Source organism: Arachis duranensis, chromosome 1 (assembly GCF_000817695.3).
Source record: "Arachis duranensis cultivar V14167 chromosome 1, aradu.V14167.gnm2.J7QH, whole genome shotgun sequence".
Classification (NCBI taxonomy): domain Eukaryota; kingdom Viridiplantae; phylum Streptophyta; class Magnoliopsida; order Fabales; family Fabaceae; genus Arachis; species Arachis duranensis.
Genome location: NC_029772.3, coordinates 1,872,047 through 1,886,038, shown reverse-complemented (window position 1 = coordinate 1,886,038; position 13,992 = coordinate 1,872,047). Strand labels below are relative to the sequence as shown.

The 13,992-nt window shown below is 34.2% G+C and overlaps 3 protein-coding genes across 3 annotated transcripts; all 3 read right to left on the bottom strand.

Moving 5' to 3' along the window:
• Positions 1-1,701: 1,701 nt before the first annotated feature.
• Positions 1,702-4,748, bottom strand: LOC107479542 (tryptophan synthase beta chain 2, chloroplastic). The gene is made up of 5 exons (XM_016099696.3): positions 4,485-4,748; positions 3,804-4,160; positions 2,787-3,229; positions 2,604-2,698; positions 1,702-2,158 (listed from the first exon to the last, which is right to left on the bottom strand). Exons 1-5 carry the CDS (start codon positions 4,641-4,643, stop codon positions 1,983-1,985), a joined length of 1,230 nt encoding a protein of 409 aa, XP_015955182.1. The 5' UTR covers positions 4,644-4,748; the 3' UTR covers positions 1,702-1,982.
• Positions 4,749-6,310: 1,562 nt separating this feature from the next.
• LOC107479706 (uncharacterized) lies at positions 6,311-9,368 on the bottom strand. The gene is made up of 2 exons (XM_016099838.3): positions 9,094-9,368; positions 6,311-6,832 (listed from the first exon to the last, which is right to left on the bottom strand). The coding sequence occupies exons 1-2, from the start codon at positions 9,242-9,244 to the stop codon at positions 6,549-6,551; spliced, it is 435 nt and encodes a 144-aa protein (XP_015955324.1). The 5' UTR covers positions 9,245-9,368; the 3' UTR covers positions 6,311-6,548.
• Positions 9,369-11,353: 1,985 nt separating this feature from the next.
• On the bottom strand, positions 11,354-13,570 carry LOC107479463 (uncharacterized). Its single transcript, XM_016099618.3, has one exon. The coding sequence runs from the start codon at positions 13,415-13,417 to the stop codon at positions 11,417-11,419; it is 2,001 nt and encodes a 666-aa protein (XP_015955104.1). The 5' UTR covers positions 13,418-13,570; the 3' UTR covers positions 11,354-11,416.
• Between the last annotated feature and the right edge of the window lie 422 nt (positions 13,571-13,992).

Genomic DNA, 13,992 nt, shown 5'->3' with positions numbered 1-13,992 from the left:
CCAGACTCGATGAAAGAACACTATGTTGGACCGAGGAGGAAGGAGGATCGAGAGCAGGGATTGAGGTGTTTTTGTGCGGTTATCTGGAACATCTGGTTAGAAAAAAATAGAAGGATCTTTCAGAATAAAAGCAAAAGCGTTGAAGAAATTATCAACTTGACTGTGATTAGTTCCAATAAGTGGAAAAGTATGGATTCCTTTTGTTGTTGATGGCTATGCCGGAGATGATAGAGAGAGGTACGCTGTTTGTCTTGGTATTTTGTTAGGTTTGGTTTGTTGTGTTGAATTAGTTGCTCCACTTTATTGTGTTGAACTCCTTGTTTTTAAAAAAAATGAAAAAAAAAAAGAAAAAAAAGCAGCAATGTACAAAAGAGAAAAAAGAAGTGAGCATAAATTTAAAAAACGATTATATAACTTTGTTAGACATAATTGGGTAATTCACTTGGTTGTAGAGCATTTTTGTTTTTAATATATATTTTTAAACATTTTTATTAATATATAAAATTTAGAAAAAGTATAGGGTACTAATATACTATTTGCCAACTTATTATTAATAATAATTAATTACTATATTTTAAACACATGTATAAATAGACACATTTAGAAAATACATATATAAAGACACTTCTATTAGACACAACAATAAAAAAGATATTTTTATTAGACACATCCATAAAGATACTTCTATATTAAACATAGTCATAAATAAGAGTTGACAGAAGTTGATAGCTGTTAATAACGTAGCGGGATTGTAAAATTTATTACTTTAAAAGCAATCATTTTTTTTGGTCGGTAGATTGGACAACCCCCAATCTTAAGTATCCTAATAAATTGGACAACCCACAATCCTAAATACATAATACACACCCATACACTTTTCACATACTTACCAATTTTTTTTTTCGGTTACAGACCAAAAGATATGTTTTTTCCGTGGCCCAAGAAAAAGATCATCAATTGGAAAAAACTTGTTATACGTGACTATGTTATTGGTCACTTCAGACGAAAAGATGTCTCGATTTTCGCACTTCAGAAAGTACCGTAGCATACAGTATAATATTTTGGCTCTAAAATACAAGGTTACTCGGCATGTTTTAATGTCTGAAAGAGAGAAAGATGTAGGAATTTTATGAACAAATTAGAAAATCCAACACCTGCACTGATTTATTCGCAATTAATTTTCGTTAAATTTGCTCATAAATCATTACAGCAAATTGGGCTTTTTGAACAAATTGTGAAACCCATAACTCCAATAATTTATTGTTAATTGGGCCCCACAAATCGATGCATGTATTGTGCTTTATGAGCAAATTATAAACCCCCTTATCACCTGTAGCAATTTACATTAAAAAATAAAAGAAAGTCAAATTCTCAAATATTTGCAGAATTGTAACATTCTAGCAAATCGGTATTTATTTTGACCAGAAAATGATAAATAAGTCTCTAATCTTTTAATTTGAAGACAAATATATCTTTAATTAATTAAAATACAATAGCATTATTCATTTTTTAAAATATAAAATATTTAAATTTCTGTGAAAAATCTATTTGTCTTCATACATTTTGAATAAAAAGACTTAAACGTCTATTTTAAAAAATAAAAAATATTTTTATATTTTTAATTAGTTAAAGACTTATTTGTCTTTAAATTAAAAAATTAGAGACTTATTTATCTTTTTCTCTATTTTTATTTATGTCAAAAAACCCAGAATATTAGTTTATTACCTAATATCTAAAATGATAATGATGTTATTATTTTAAAGTAGTAATTTACAAGTTAAAAAAAAAAAAGTAATAATTTACAAGGTGAATTATTCCCAAATCATCTCTGAAAAAGAATCCTCCAAAGTCCTGAAACTCCTGAATTAGATATCAATCTCCTTGGGAAAGGAATCCGTCTTTCAAGGGTCAAGCTGTTGAGTTATACTTGAAACTGAAAAATCAATCAAGCATTGGCCAAAAAGATATGTCCATAGCATTATTCAATCTTTCAAGTACTTGAGCACAGTTTGAACATCCTTATCCCCTCTGCCACTGCAATTTACCACAACCTTGGTTCCATTTGGGAGGGTTGGGCATAGCTTCTCTAAGTAAGCAAGAGCATGTGATGTCTCCAAAGCTGGAATTATTCCTTCCAGCCGTGATAGTCTCTTGAAGGCTGCAGATAAAGAAGAACCAGGATACATGAAATGAAGAAAGAAGAAATGGGATATAAAAACCAATTTCAACTTCTAAGCTTCTGAATATATCATAGAACAATGCTATATGAATCCCATTTGGAAATTTCTACACCAAACTATTTCATAACAAAGTTAATATTATTTCTCAATCAAGTGCTCAGAAATGACAGTTAAGTAACCAACTACATATCTTAACCACACACTAAGACTTCGAGCTACCCCATTCCTCTCTTTCTTGCTCCTCTCTATTTCATATGTTTATTGTAAAGATTTTTAAAGGGATCGTTCTCTCTGCACATCTGAAACTTGTGTCCTCGGAGATTTATAAAGAGAACAATTTCATGTAATATAAAAGAAAAGAAGATAAAAGAGACACGAAACATTGTATAGCGAATTGAGTAGTCATTAAAGGGTAAGTCCTACCTTCAAGTGCATCTTCGTCGGTAACACTGTAGTACTCAGCACGTCCTACATCTTTCAAGAAACTATGCTCTGGTCCAACCCCAGGGTAGTCCAATCTACACAATGTAATCAATAATAATTAAAAACTGAAGGAACAAATAGACCTAAGGAAATATGTAACAGAATATCTGCTGCAAGAATTACCCTGCACTTATTGAGTGGGGCTCAATTATCTGTCCATCATCATCCTGCAAAAGATAGCTCATTGCTCCATGCAAAACCCCAACTTCTCCTTTTGTCAATGTAGCCGCATGCTTACCGGTTTCTAAGCCAAGTCCAGCAGCCTCCACTCCAATTAGCCTAACATCATCATCGTCTACAAATTCATGGAAAAGCCCCATAGCATTTGAGCCTCCACCGACACATGCCACGAGTACATCTGGTTTCCCTCCCCATTTCTCCAATGCTTGCTTTCTTGTTTCTTTGCCAATCACTGCATGGAACTCTCGTACCATCATAGGATATGGATGTGGCCCGGCAACAGAACCTAAGATATAATGAGTTGTCTCCACATTGGTCACCCAATCCCTTATAGCTTCTGATGTGGCATCCTTCAATGTCGCAGTTCCGGAATGAACTGCTCGCACCTACGTAACAAAATCACCTCATTATCAAACCTAAGAAATAAAGCATATTGATTATCATGGAAAATAAAAACAGTCTAGTCTTATTCAGCTATACTAGTTCATCTACATAATCCAAATGAAACTGCTGCACTCTACTAAAAGCCAAGTTATAATTGCCAACCAAAATGTTCAAAGTCAAAATCTAGCAAATACAGATGCCGATGCGTTATTCCCGTGACATCCCCATGCTAAAATTTTTAACTTAGGTTGAGTTCACTTTAAGAGTAAACCAAATTTCAAAGACTAAGTTTTCATAAAATCTTATCCATATCTAATCCTTAAGACTTCTCCACCAAATCTAAACCCCATTTGGAACTGACCCCAAGTGTGAAATCCTAGCTATTGATTACCAGAAGAGATTCAGTATCAGTCACTTAGGTGACAGTTCACAGTTAACATAAACAAGTATTGCCCAACAAAAGGATAATTTCTTAACAAATTTTTCATTTCTCCGGAAAACTAGAACACAGAATGCACCATCCTAATAAAATGAAAAACCAATTATATGTACAACCAAAAGGGGCAAACAATTTACCTCGGCACCAAGGAGGCGCATCCTGAACACATTAAGAGCCTGCCTTTCCATGTCCTGAGCACCCATATAAACAACACATTCCAACCCAAACCGAGCACACACGGTGGCAGTGGCAACTCCATGCTGACCAGCTCCAGTCTCGGCAATAACTCTCTTTTTCCCAAGCCTCTTGGCAAGCAATGCCTGACCAACAGCATTGTTGATCTTGTGAGCGCCGGTGTGGTTAAGATCCTCCCTTTTCAGGTACACCTGCGGCCCTTCGCCGGTGCCACGCCTGTAATGCTCCGTCAGCCTCTCAGCAAAGTAGAGTGGGCTCTCCCTGCCAACATAGTCCCTAAGAATCCCACTCAGCTCTCTCTGCCGAATTCAAAACCAACGTTTTAGATTAAAGAAAAATTCTAATGTGCTCTTAAAGCATATGATTTCTCTTGTTCAGAATCATTATCTCATTGTCACATCAACAAATTTCACGGATTAAAGAGATCATATTTGTAAATGTAGCAAATCTGATTCTCATTAAGTTAGCTAAAGAGCATTTGTTGCTGATAGATGTGCACACACTGGAATATTTTCTAATAACTAACCACTAACAGATTAAACTAACCATAACTAACTTCTACAAGTCATTAAGTGTTCCAATTTTTTTTTAGAGAATCAGCAAAACGAAGAAGAGAAGCGAACCTGAAAGTCTTCATCAGAGGCAAGGGAGTGGAACGCAGCCTCAAGCTCGGTGAGTGCGAACATGAGAGTCTCGGGGACGTACTTGCCACCGAACCGGCCGAACCGGCCGAACGAATCGGGTCGCTGAGAAAGGGGCGAACCGGTTTTCTGGTTCTCCATTGGGAGAACAGTGTTTGGCTGCTCTCAGAATGAATGAAGACGAAGGAAGGCAAGTTGTAATTTTGGCTGATTTGAAGGATGAAATTTGAGGGAAGCGAGGCCAGGCTAGTATGGGAGACAGCTTCATGCTTTTCATTTCAATTTTTTTTAGAGTTTGTTTAGAAATAATTTAACATAACAAACAAAATTCTATTTTTAAAAAAAAATATTTAAAACTCAATTTCATAATTTAAAATTAGATTATATTATAGAATTTAAATTTATAAAGTGTGAGTTGATTTTAAAATTATGCATATTTTGGTATAATTTACAAATAAAGAAAAACTATTAACTTTAGATACTATTTTGTGATTCGAGTGTCAGGACCACTTTAAATTTTAATTCATATTTATTCACTTTAAGAGACATTTCATAACATTGTCTACCGAATACGTGAATGTCACATTCATAAGAATTAAGACTCTAGTTGAATAATAATTAATTTTAGTTGGTCAAATGATTAACTTATTCGTTCACTTAAATAAATTCTGATAATTTAAATTTCATTTTGTACATGTAATAATAATTCATTAACTAGCGACAAACTTTCTCATCTTCCTCTATTCCTTCTTCATGGTTATTGTTTGTGGTTGTGTCCCTCGTCTGTCTCATCTCCCTTTGTTCCTCCTTTTTTCTACTTTTCTCTCAATCTCTCTTTTTGGAATTTTTTTAAAAATTTTTTTATTAAATTTTAAGTATATTATTAATAAAATTTCTATTGTCTGAATTTTGTATTTTTAGTCATAAACAATAGTAAAAAAAGAAAAATTGAAATTAAATTTTAAAGTGGTCTCTAAAGTTCTACTCGATACTTAAAGTGATTAATAAAGTTAATAATTATTCAAATTTGTTATTGAAGTTGCATTCTAGAATCCATAATAATCTTTAAGACATTTTCTGTGTAAAAATTAATAAAGATAATTTTAAAAAATAAATAAATAAAGAGATAAATACTAAATCAGTACTCGAAAGATTTTGGTGCTGACAAAAGAGAGAGTTGCCAAAACAAAAAGTAAGCACAAATCTAAGTCATTTCTTCTGGTTAGGTTGTTTGAAATCAAAAGCGGGCACAAATCTCATGAAATTTTTAAGTATTGAGTTTTAACGCTATGAAGAAAAATTATATCAAACACACCACACCACGTCGTTCCACGCAAAAGACGCGCTAATATTTTTGGAGTACTAGTGTGGCAGGAGTCCACATCATTTTTTCGATAGACAGAAAGTGTCTTAGAGATTACTATAAGTCTTGGAGTGAAACTTCGAAAATAAATTTAGATAACCATTAATTTCAGAAACTATTTTAAAACTTGAGTACAATTTTAAGCATCATTTTGAGACTTAACTGAAAAATTACTGGCGGTGGTAGATAAAAATCTTAAGGTGATGTTTAGGGTATTACAGTTTTCAAAACTTTACGTGCTTTGTATATTTATTTTGCCGAACATAACACAAACCATAACACATGTATTTTGTCTCTATTTCTTTAATATTTATGTATCCGTGTCTACGTTTATGTTTTTTCCCCTATCTATATCTTAGAACTTCCCATTAAACTATGCATGACTCGAAATTCAGAAAGGATGGTGGATTTTTTTTTTTCAATGTACTTGATAATAGTAGCTGTCTTTCCGTGAAAACTTTTATATCACTGATCATATTGCTTATCATCAATGGCAATGTCATTTACAATGGTTTGATTGTTTGACTAACATATCATTCTGTACTTTTGACCAAGCTCAAATACATAACCGGACAACACTACATACATCCACATACTATTACGAAAATACCCTTATGGTCATCAGCTTTTGCTGTAGTTCAACCATGCACAAGCATAAACAAGCAAGTGTGTAATTATGTATATCAAATGCAGTAGGTTGGAACGTTAACAGGTCGATAAACGAAAGTTCTGACAGTGTGTGAATACCCCGATGGGTGATTGTAACTGAATTTCACCCCCGAACTGCCCTCAGCGAGACGGGTGCAATGCTCGTGGAAACCACTGATGGGTCGGGCAAGGCACGCATCCCACCGATCACTCTCCGGCATTGTCTCGGCCACTGTGTAAATCCCCTTAGCATCTGTGAATGCTTGGTAGTTTAGAACTTCCCCGGACTTCGTGATGCAAAGGACAGCAACCTCAGCACCTGGACCAACACAGAGAAATAAATGGAACAATGAGATTTCAAATGAAAAAAATGAAAGCTTGTTGATGTTGAAACCATTTTTTTGGTAGTTTTTGGGCAATTAACAAAATGATATCAGACAATTGTGAGGTAAACTTTTCAGTAACAGAAGGTTACTTAAAATGGCAAGAAAGCATAGAATAAAGAAAGCTTAGCCCAAATAAGTATCAATTGTATGTATATATGTGCCAATGGGAGCGGATTTTCTCCAATGGAGAAAAAACTTGATGGTGTCAATTGTTTAATCTAACCCTTCATTACTCTCTCTCTCATATTTATTTTTGGTCCCACTTATAAAATTAATGGTGAGAGATCACACTTTATTCCCTCAAGTGTTAAAAAAAATTGAGAAGATCCATTTCCATGTGCCAACAAGGTATTGATAACGAATTTATAGGAAACCCTATTCAGTATTCCCCTCTTATTATTATATATTCTCCTAGTCATTCCAAATAACAAAACAACTACAATAAAACTTTATCTCGCTGGATGGGATCGGTTGAGTCGAGGAGTCACATAATCAAACATTAAATGATTCTAAAAGAATGATGGAAGGACTATCATGCGAAACATCAAAGTCAAATAATTGGATCAGTGAGAATTCTTTTTTTTTTTTAATGGAAAATTCAATCATCAATGTGGTATTGAAAAAATGCACAAGCACATTACTGAATCTATAGGATTTGAGGAAAAACATTGAGGCTTTATTCTCCTCCAAGTGTTTTATGTATCGGGAAAAAAAAAAGAACAAGTGAATGTCAAGCTTTTGAGAGGATTGACTCTCCCAGTACTGAGTCTAATTTCCTCAATTTTGAGATAGTCCCCTCACTATCTCTCGACTCTCCCTCATAACAGAATTCTTTTCCATTTCACTGCCATGCCACCAGCAAGGCATAGTTACAAACCCTCCCAACCTAATGATGCACTAAACTAAAATTAAGTCCCTATTTCTAATTGGCTGGATTCCTAGCAGAGGCTAGAGATACATTAATTCTACTAATCAAAATAGGAACAGTTGAATACTTGAATCTGGTAATTGATGCTAATTAGTCACCAAGTCATATCACCCCCCAAAGGATGGTTGTGTTCACATTTTACAATAACATCTTATGTTCAATGGATTAGTCATGAAGTTCAAATAACATGAAAAGAAATGGCAAAACCTCGAAAATCTTGTGAATTAGTGGTTTACCCTTTTGTTCCTATTTAATGACTGATGAAGGCCCTTAACTGTTAGGATTGGTTTATCAATCTCAATCAGTAATAAGTTTTATGTCAGTGTACAAAGCGGAAGCTATATCCAGGGTATCAAACAATTTTTAGGGGCTACAAAGAAAATTATGTTAAACACAGTATAATCCTAGGTTAGGTTTCTGTTCATGTATTAGAAACAAGTTAATCTAAAACTTTAGCAAGATTGCAATTATCATGAACATAATGGTTAGTAAACTAAAAGGAGCAAATTGAACAACTGAAACTTCAATTGCCCTATTACTTACTTGATATCTATAATTAAACAAGCAGAAACATCATAAATCACTACACCATCTATGCTAATGACAATGATTTCGATGTTTTCCACTGTATATCATTAAGAAAGTAGGAACATTCCTATCCTGATTCATAAATTGATATCCACAGAGTGTATATTTCTCAAGAATCAGCATGCCCCATGATTGTAGCAAAGATATGCAAATAAAAGAAATAATAATAGAAAAGAAAATTAAAGAGGGAAGTGACAAATTGAGCAACATTGTGCATAAACCACAATACCTAAATTTCAAAATTGCAACATCTTGGACTTGATCATTAACAAATATTCTCTTGACATCACACTAGAGTTGAAGGGCAAAATGTTAAAAAGAAAAAGTAAAAATAAACTCCACTGTCACCAGAACTTGTCCATTCTTATGAACATGTTCAAATCTATTGACCAATCCAAGTGAATCCACCCTTTTGTTAGTGATGATTTCTTCACAAGAAAAAACAATTCAGCATAGTATCATTATACAACATCATTTCCTGATGCTTATTGACAAACCTATATTGTGAGGCTCAAGCTTTCTATAAAACATCACAGAATCAACCATCAAATTTGTTAATTGATACAAATTCCAAGCCCAACGTGCACAATTCAAGGAGAAAGGTAACTGAAACAAAAATTCAGGGCAAAAAATAAATGATATAAAACTAAAACAAATTGGGGAGAGAGAGATAGAGACCTTCCAGAACATGATCTTCAGGTCCAAGAGAAGAATCCCCACACACATCACAAACAACTCTTCCATGGATTTCACCGGTCCAACCACTAACGGCGAAAGCAGAAAGCAGTAACGCAACCATACCCATCACTATCTTCTCCTTCGTTTCCATGCTTCGAAAAGAATTCTTTTTTCGGGTGGAAAATTTGGTTAGCTCTTACAAGTTTCCTTGTTTTCTATGTTTCTAGGGAACTGGTTTATCTTTTTCCCACCGACACAAGCCAACTTAATTACTGAATAGAGTGAATAGTGAATACTGTCACAATAGGATGAAAAAAAAATCTTTAATGGGATGCGATCTTCAATTTTTTTTTAATATGGAAGAATGAATAGAGTTTTATAATATTTTGGAGGTGTTATTATATGTAATCACAATATGCTGATCATGTATTGTATTGATAATATGTAATTTGTGTATTTATAATATTAAATTATAATATATAATTTGTGTATTATCTTTATAAATTAAAATAAATTTAATCTGATAATTTACACTACAAATTTTATATTTTTAAAATTTTGTAAAACACCATAATTTTTAATATTAAAAAATTACAGCAATTCTTATTTAATATCCAAAAAAATTAACCATGATCTTCGTCTAAAAAGTTTGATTTACTTTTTGGTGACTCCAAAAAATTTGATTTGTTATGACTTCTGAGAGCACACAATAATTTTTTGATAAAATACTCAGTTTCCTCTCTAAAATTATATTTGATAATTAACTTAATCTTAAAATTTTAATTATTTTAATTTAATCTTTAAATTTTTAAATTTTAATCTTATTAATAATTTTTATTAATAAATTATTAAAAAATTTAAAAATTAAATTAAAACAATTAAAATTTTAAAAACTAAATTGAAATTTAAGAACTAACATCTACCGTGAATATTTTTTCCGAGTCCCATTAGTTTGCAAAAGTCCATCGTTATGTGGACTAAAGCGTCATTTTGCAAAAGAGTAGGGGTAAAATAATAAAATTAACCTCCAAGTCCCTTCCTTTAAATACTAAACTGAAACCAAGTTGTGCCGCCCCCGAGTCCGAGTCATAGCGGCTGGTTTCGGAGATTTCTTAAGAAGAGAGTTTGTTCAGTATTTCTTTCATCTCATTGGATGCTTTTTATTAATATTTCTTTCTTATATCTTTATTATTATTATTTTTTAAAAATTGTTATTTTGGCTGGTATTCAAGATTAGGTGAGTTTTGGTTGATTTCTAATGCAGATTTATGACATATTAATGCTTCCCTGTGACGATTTATAATATTTAAAGTAGTGGACCGAATTCCATTGAGGAAAAAAATAATCTGAGGGATTCTCAAATCGTTTATTATGTGTTTTTACAATCCATTGTTCTTGAATCCGTTGTGAGATAAATTCTATACTCCAAAGTTTGTTTGATTTTCTGTTATTTGAATGTCCAATTTTGTGCAAAGTGTTCTTATTCTCTGATTTCTAAGCACTGCCCTTAAGATCGCCTTCCCTGTGAATAATGGAAGCGTTTCGAGTCATAGCTGTGCAACATCAAATTACCAAATATGGAGGTTTTCTCATTAGGGTTTTTCTAATGGGATCCTCCTACTACCCACTTTGCTCATATTCTAATGAGGCATGGATCCTTTTTTACCTTTGGAGCTTTGCTTTTTCTAGCCATTTGTATTGATGTCTATGGTAAATGGTTTCTTTGCCATTTGCCTTCAGATTCAACAACTGGTAGTAAGAGTTTAAGACCTTTGGTGCTCAATTAATGTCTCAGCTTGCATGTGGGAAACAATTCTGTTAGCATAATTAACCACAAGAAAGTAAGATTCTGATATTAATGGTATTGTTGTATTGATAGGGAAGTTGACAATTAGAATTTAATAGTATAGTATTAGTAATAGTGTATCCTACTTCCATGATCTTACTATCTGTTCATTTTTATGCTAACAACTTTCCACTAATGTGAACTTTTTTCTCTGCCTTTGCATGCTTTGATTATTTTGTTTGATTCATTGTTTTTTAATTGAGAGGGGAAAATGGCAAGGGTGATTAGATGTGTGAAAACTAAAGAGAAATCAAATCCTTTCTGAACTCAGTTTTTTAAGCATATATCACTTGCTAAACTACTCCTTTGTACCAGCTATTCTATTTCTCATGTGATAAAGAGTTGAACAAAATTTACATTTACTATATAGTCAATCTAACACTAACACAACCCTGTCTTGCAGAATACTATGCAGAGAGTTGATTCTTGATTATACAAGCCAAAAAGGAACATTAGTGTTTACTAACAACTGAAATACTAAGGAACTGAATGCCTTGGATCTAATTTTTTTTTATTTTGGGGGGGAAATTTTGCTAGTTTGAGCATGGCATGCATTTTTTCAAGCTTCAGAATCCGGTTTTCAAGATAAGATGCCATTTCTCCAATACAATGGCATGCACCTTTTTCTTCCTTGTTGAAACCAGTTGTAACTGTACCACAAAATTTATGAGCCTTCGGTTTGCCTTCTTTTGCATTTTCATTGGAAATTATTTTGCTCCCTTCTGCTTTAGGATCTTCTACATTAGCAATTTTTGATCCTCCAACAACATTGTCACTTGCAACAAAATTAAGAACTCCACTACTCATTATTCCATATGCTTGAAAAACTTCACCTAGTGAAGGAAGATTGTCAACAGATTCAGAACTAGACAAAGTGCTCTTGTTTTGAACAACTGCATCCTCAAAACATCTATTGTTGCTCGAAGTACTCAATCTTTCTACAATTGTAAGCTCATGCTTCTGATTAAAAACCTCTTGATCTCTCTTTCGCTTAGAAGGTAAACCAGACGGCGAATCATAGGATCCATCACCCTTCACCTGCCTAGACAAGCCTCGTGACAAATTCCCCGTCCCTAATCCCGTTTTCATGCCTTCTTCCTTGCCTAGTTTCCGTCGCCTCCACCAAGCATAGTACCTTAAAGTAACATCTGGCTGTCTGGCACACAATGCACTTAATAAATTTGTATCCATGACTGGATGGATGTAATCCATCCAAGGATCCTTGTTGCGATGAGGAACTGTACAATCAGGTATGTCCTGATCCATACCGAATTGCATAGCAACACGATTCGGGAAGTATTGCTCTATGCAGGACATTCCCACCAACTTAGAGACCCTCAAGCAGCGAATGTATGAATCCAATTCGCTATGAAAATCAGGATTATCACACACCCAAGAGTACTTTGTATTGTAAAGCTTAAGTGGTGGAGAATTCTTATACGGGCGCCAAAGAAAGCCGTCTTTTTTCACCCCGGCCGGATCCATAATCGATCTCAATTTTTTGTTATCAATCATCGTTTTCAATCTATCCCACCTAGCCATTATAGGCTGGCTTGGTTCAACCATCTTCGGCTTTGGCGGAAGTGCCGGAAACCTCTCTAAAGCCCACACAATTACCAACTGAAAAGGAGCCCAGAGAGTAACTCCCCCGTTCTTCGTCTTTGCTAAACCCTTGATAGCACTATTCAACAATCTCAAGTCCCTATAAATGCTAGCTAAAACAGCAGGTCCTAATGCTACTCTAGTTCCTCTGGCTAGTTTTACAGCAAGCGGAAAAACACATTTCAAAACAGATCTATGTGATTTAGAAGCGAAAACAAACCTTGACAACCACAATGCCAAGAAAGCTTCATGCTCCACTTGGCTCCTTGCATTCTCCATGAAGTGCATCATCCACGCATGATGATCAGCCCTTCTTGCTTTTGATCTGAAGAACATTGCCCTCACAGCGAGGAGTTTCGCCTCAATTTCCTTCTCCTCATCGGTATCAATAGACAAAGAAACAGGAGCCCCAAGAACAGAGTAACCCCCACATAACTTCATGTCTTCCAATGTTACCGTGCATTCTCCCCACGGAAATATGAATGTGTTGGTCTCACAACACCACTTCTCTGCAAGAACAATAAGCATTTCACTGTTCTTGTTGATTGTGAATGTTGAAGCCATTATTGCTTTGTCTATTCCAGCTTGCACCCATACATCTTCGTACTTGGGTTTCATTAAGTCAACCCATGTTTTCCATTGTTGTTGTGGGTGTAACCACCCATTGAACGCTACTTCACATGGAACATTTTCTCTAACGTTGGAATTGGAAGGGAGTGGTGGAGAGTCACGTGGTGATGGGGTTTTGCTCATGGTGGGTTTGAGAAAGTGGGCGAGTCTTATTGTTGGATTTGAACCCGTTGATGGTGAAACCATGAATTCTTCTCTGGCTTCTATAACGGTGTCAAATGATTCTTCATCACGATGATTATCCATTGGTGTGAGAAGTTCAAGGACCAGAGATGAAATTTGGGTGCATGCAAATGAAAACTCCGGTCAAAGAGACAAAGATCACAGAGAAGAGAGGAAGAAACATGGAGAGAAGAGACGAGGAAAGTTGCATCGTGCGGTTATGCCTCCTGTCTCCAAATGTCGGTTTGGCTACTAATGCCACTCTATTGTTCTTTACTTCACAGGTGTAAATAATTAATTTTAATTTATTATTATATATTTACATGAATTTATAGAAGAAAATAGTGAATTTATCAAGGTAAAACTAGTAATTTCCATTCTCGGCTTTAGGAAGCACATAGCCACATAATTACACATCATTGTGTTAGATTAATTAATAATTTCCAATTCCCATTCAAATAATCACATTCTTCTTAGAAATTTGGCAATTCAAAATGGAGGGTCGGGGAATCATTGAAATCGGTATCCAGGTGAAACGAAACAGAAGTCTGTCAAATCATTTGGAAATTTGCTAAATTTTCATAACATGTCAAATTATAATATAACCTTTAAATTTGATGGTTTGAGAGTATAAAATATTTTATATAATATTATATTTA

What these genes read in the sequence shown, in the direction of transcription:
- LOC107479542 (XM_016099696.3), bottom strand. Translation starts at nt 4,643, where the DNA reads ATGGAGAACCAGAAAACCGGTTCGCCCCTTTCTCAGCGACCCGATTCG. An exon ending in CCTCTGATGAAGACTTTCAG is followed by an intron (nt 4,161 to 4,484) that starts GTTCGCTTCTCT and finishes TGAATTCGGCAG; the next exon opens with AGAGAGCTGAGTGGGATTCT. An exon ending in CGACGAAGATGCACTTGAAG is followed by an intron (nt 2,159 to 2,603) that starts GTAGGACTTACC and finishes CTTTATCTGCAG; the next exon opens with CCTTCAAGAGACTATCACGG.
- LOC107479706 (XM_016099838.3), bottom strand. Translation starts at nt 9,244, where the DNA reads ATGGAAACGAAGGAGAAGATAGTGATGGGTATGGTTGCGTTACTGCTT. An exon ending in TGAAGATCATGTTCTGGAAG is followed by an intron (nt 6,833 to 9,093) that starts GTCTCTATCTCT and finishes GTGTTGGTCCAG; the next exon opens with GTGCTGAGGTTGCTGTCCTT.
- LOC107479463 (XM_016099618.3), bottom strand. Translation starts at nt 13,417, where the DNA reads ATGGATAATCATCGTGATGAAGAATCATTTGACACCGTTATAGAAGCC.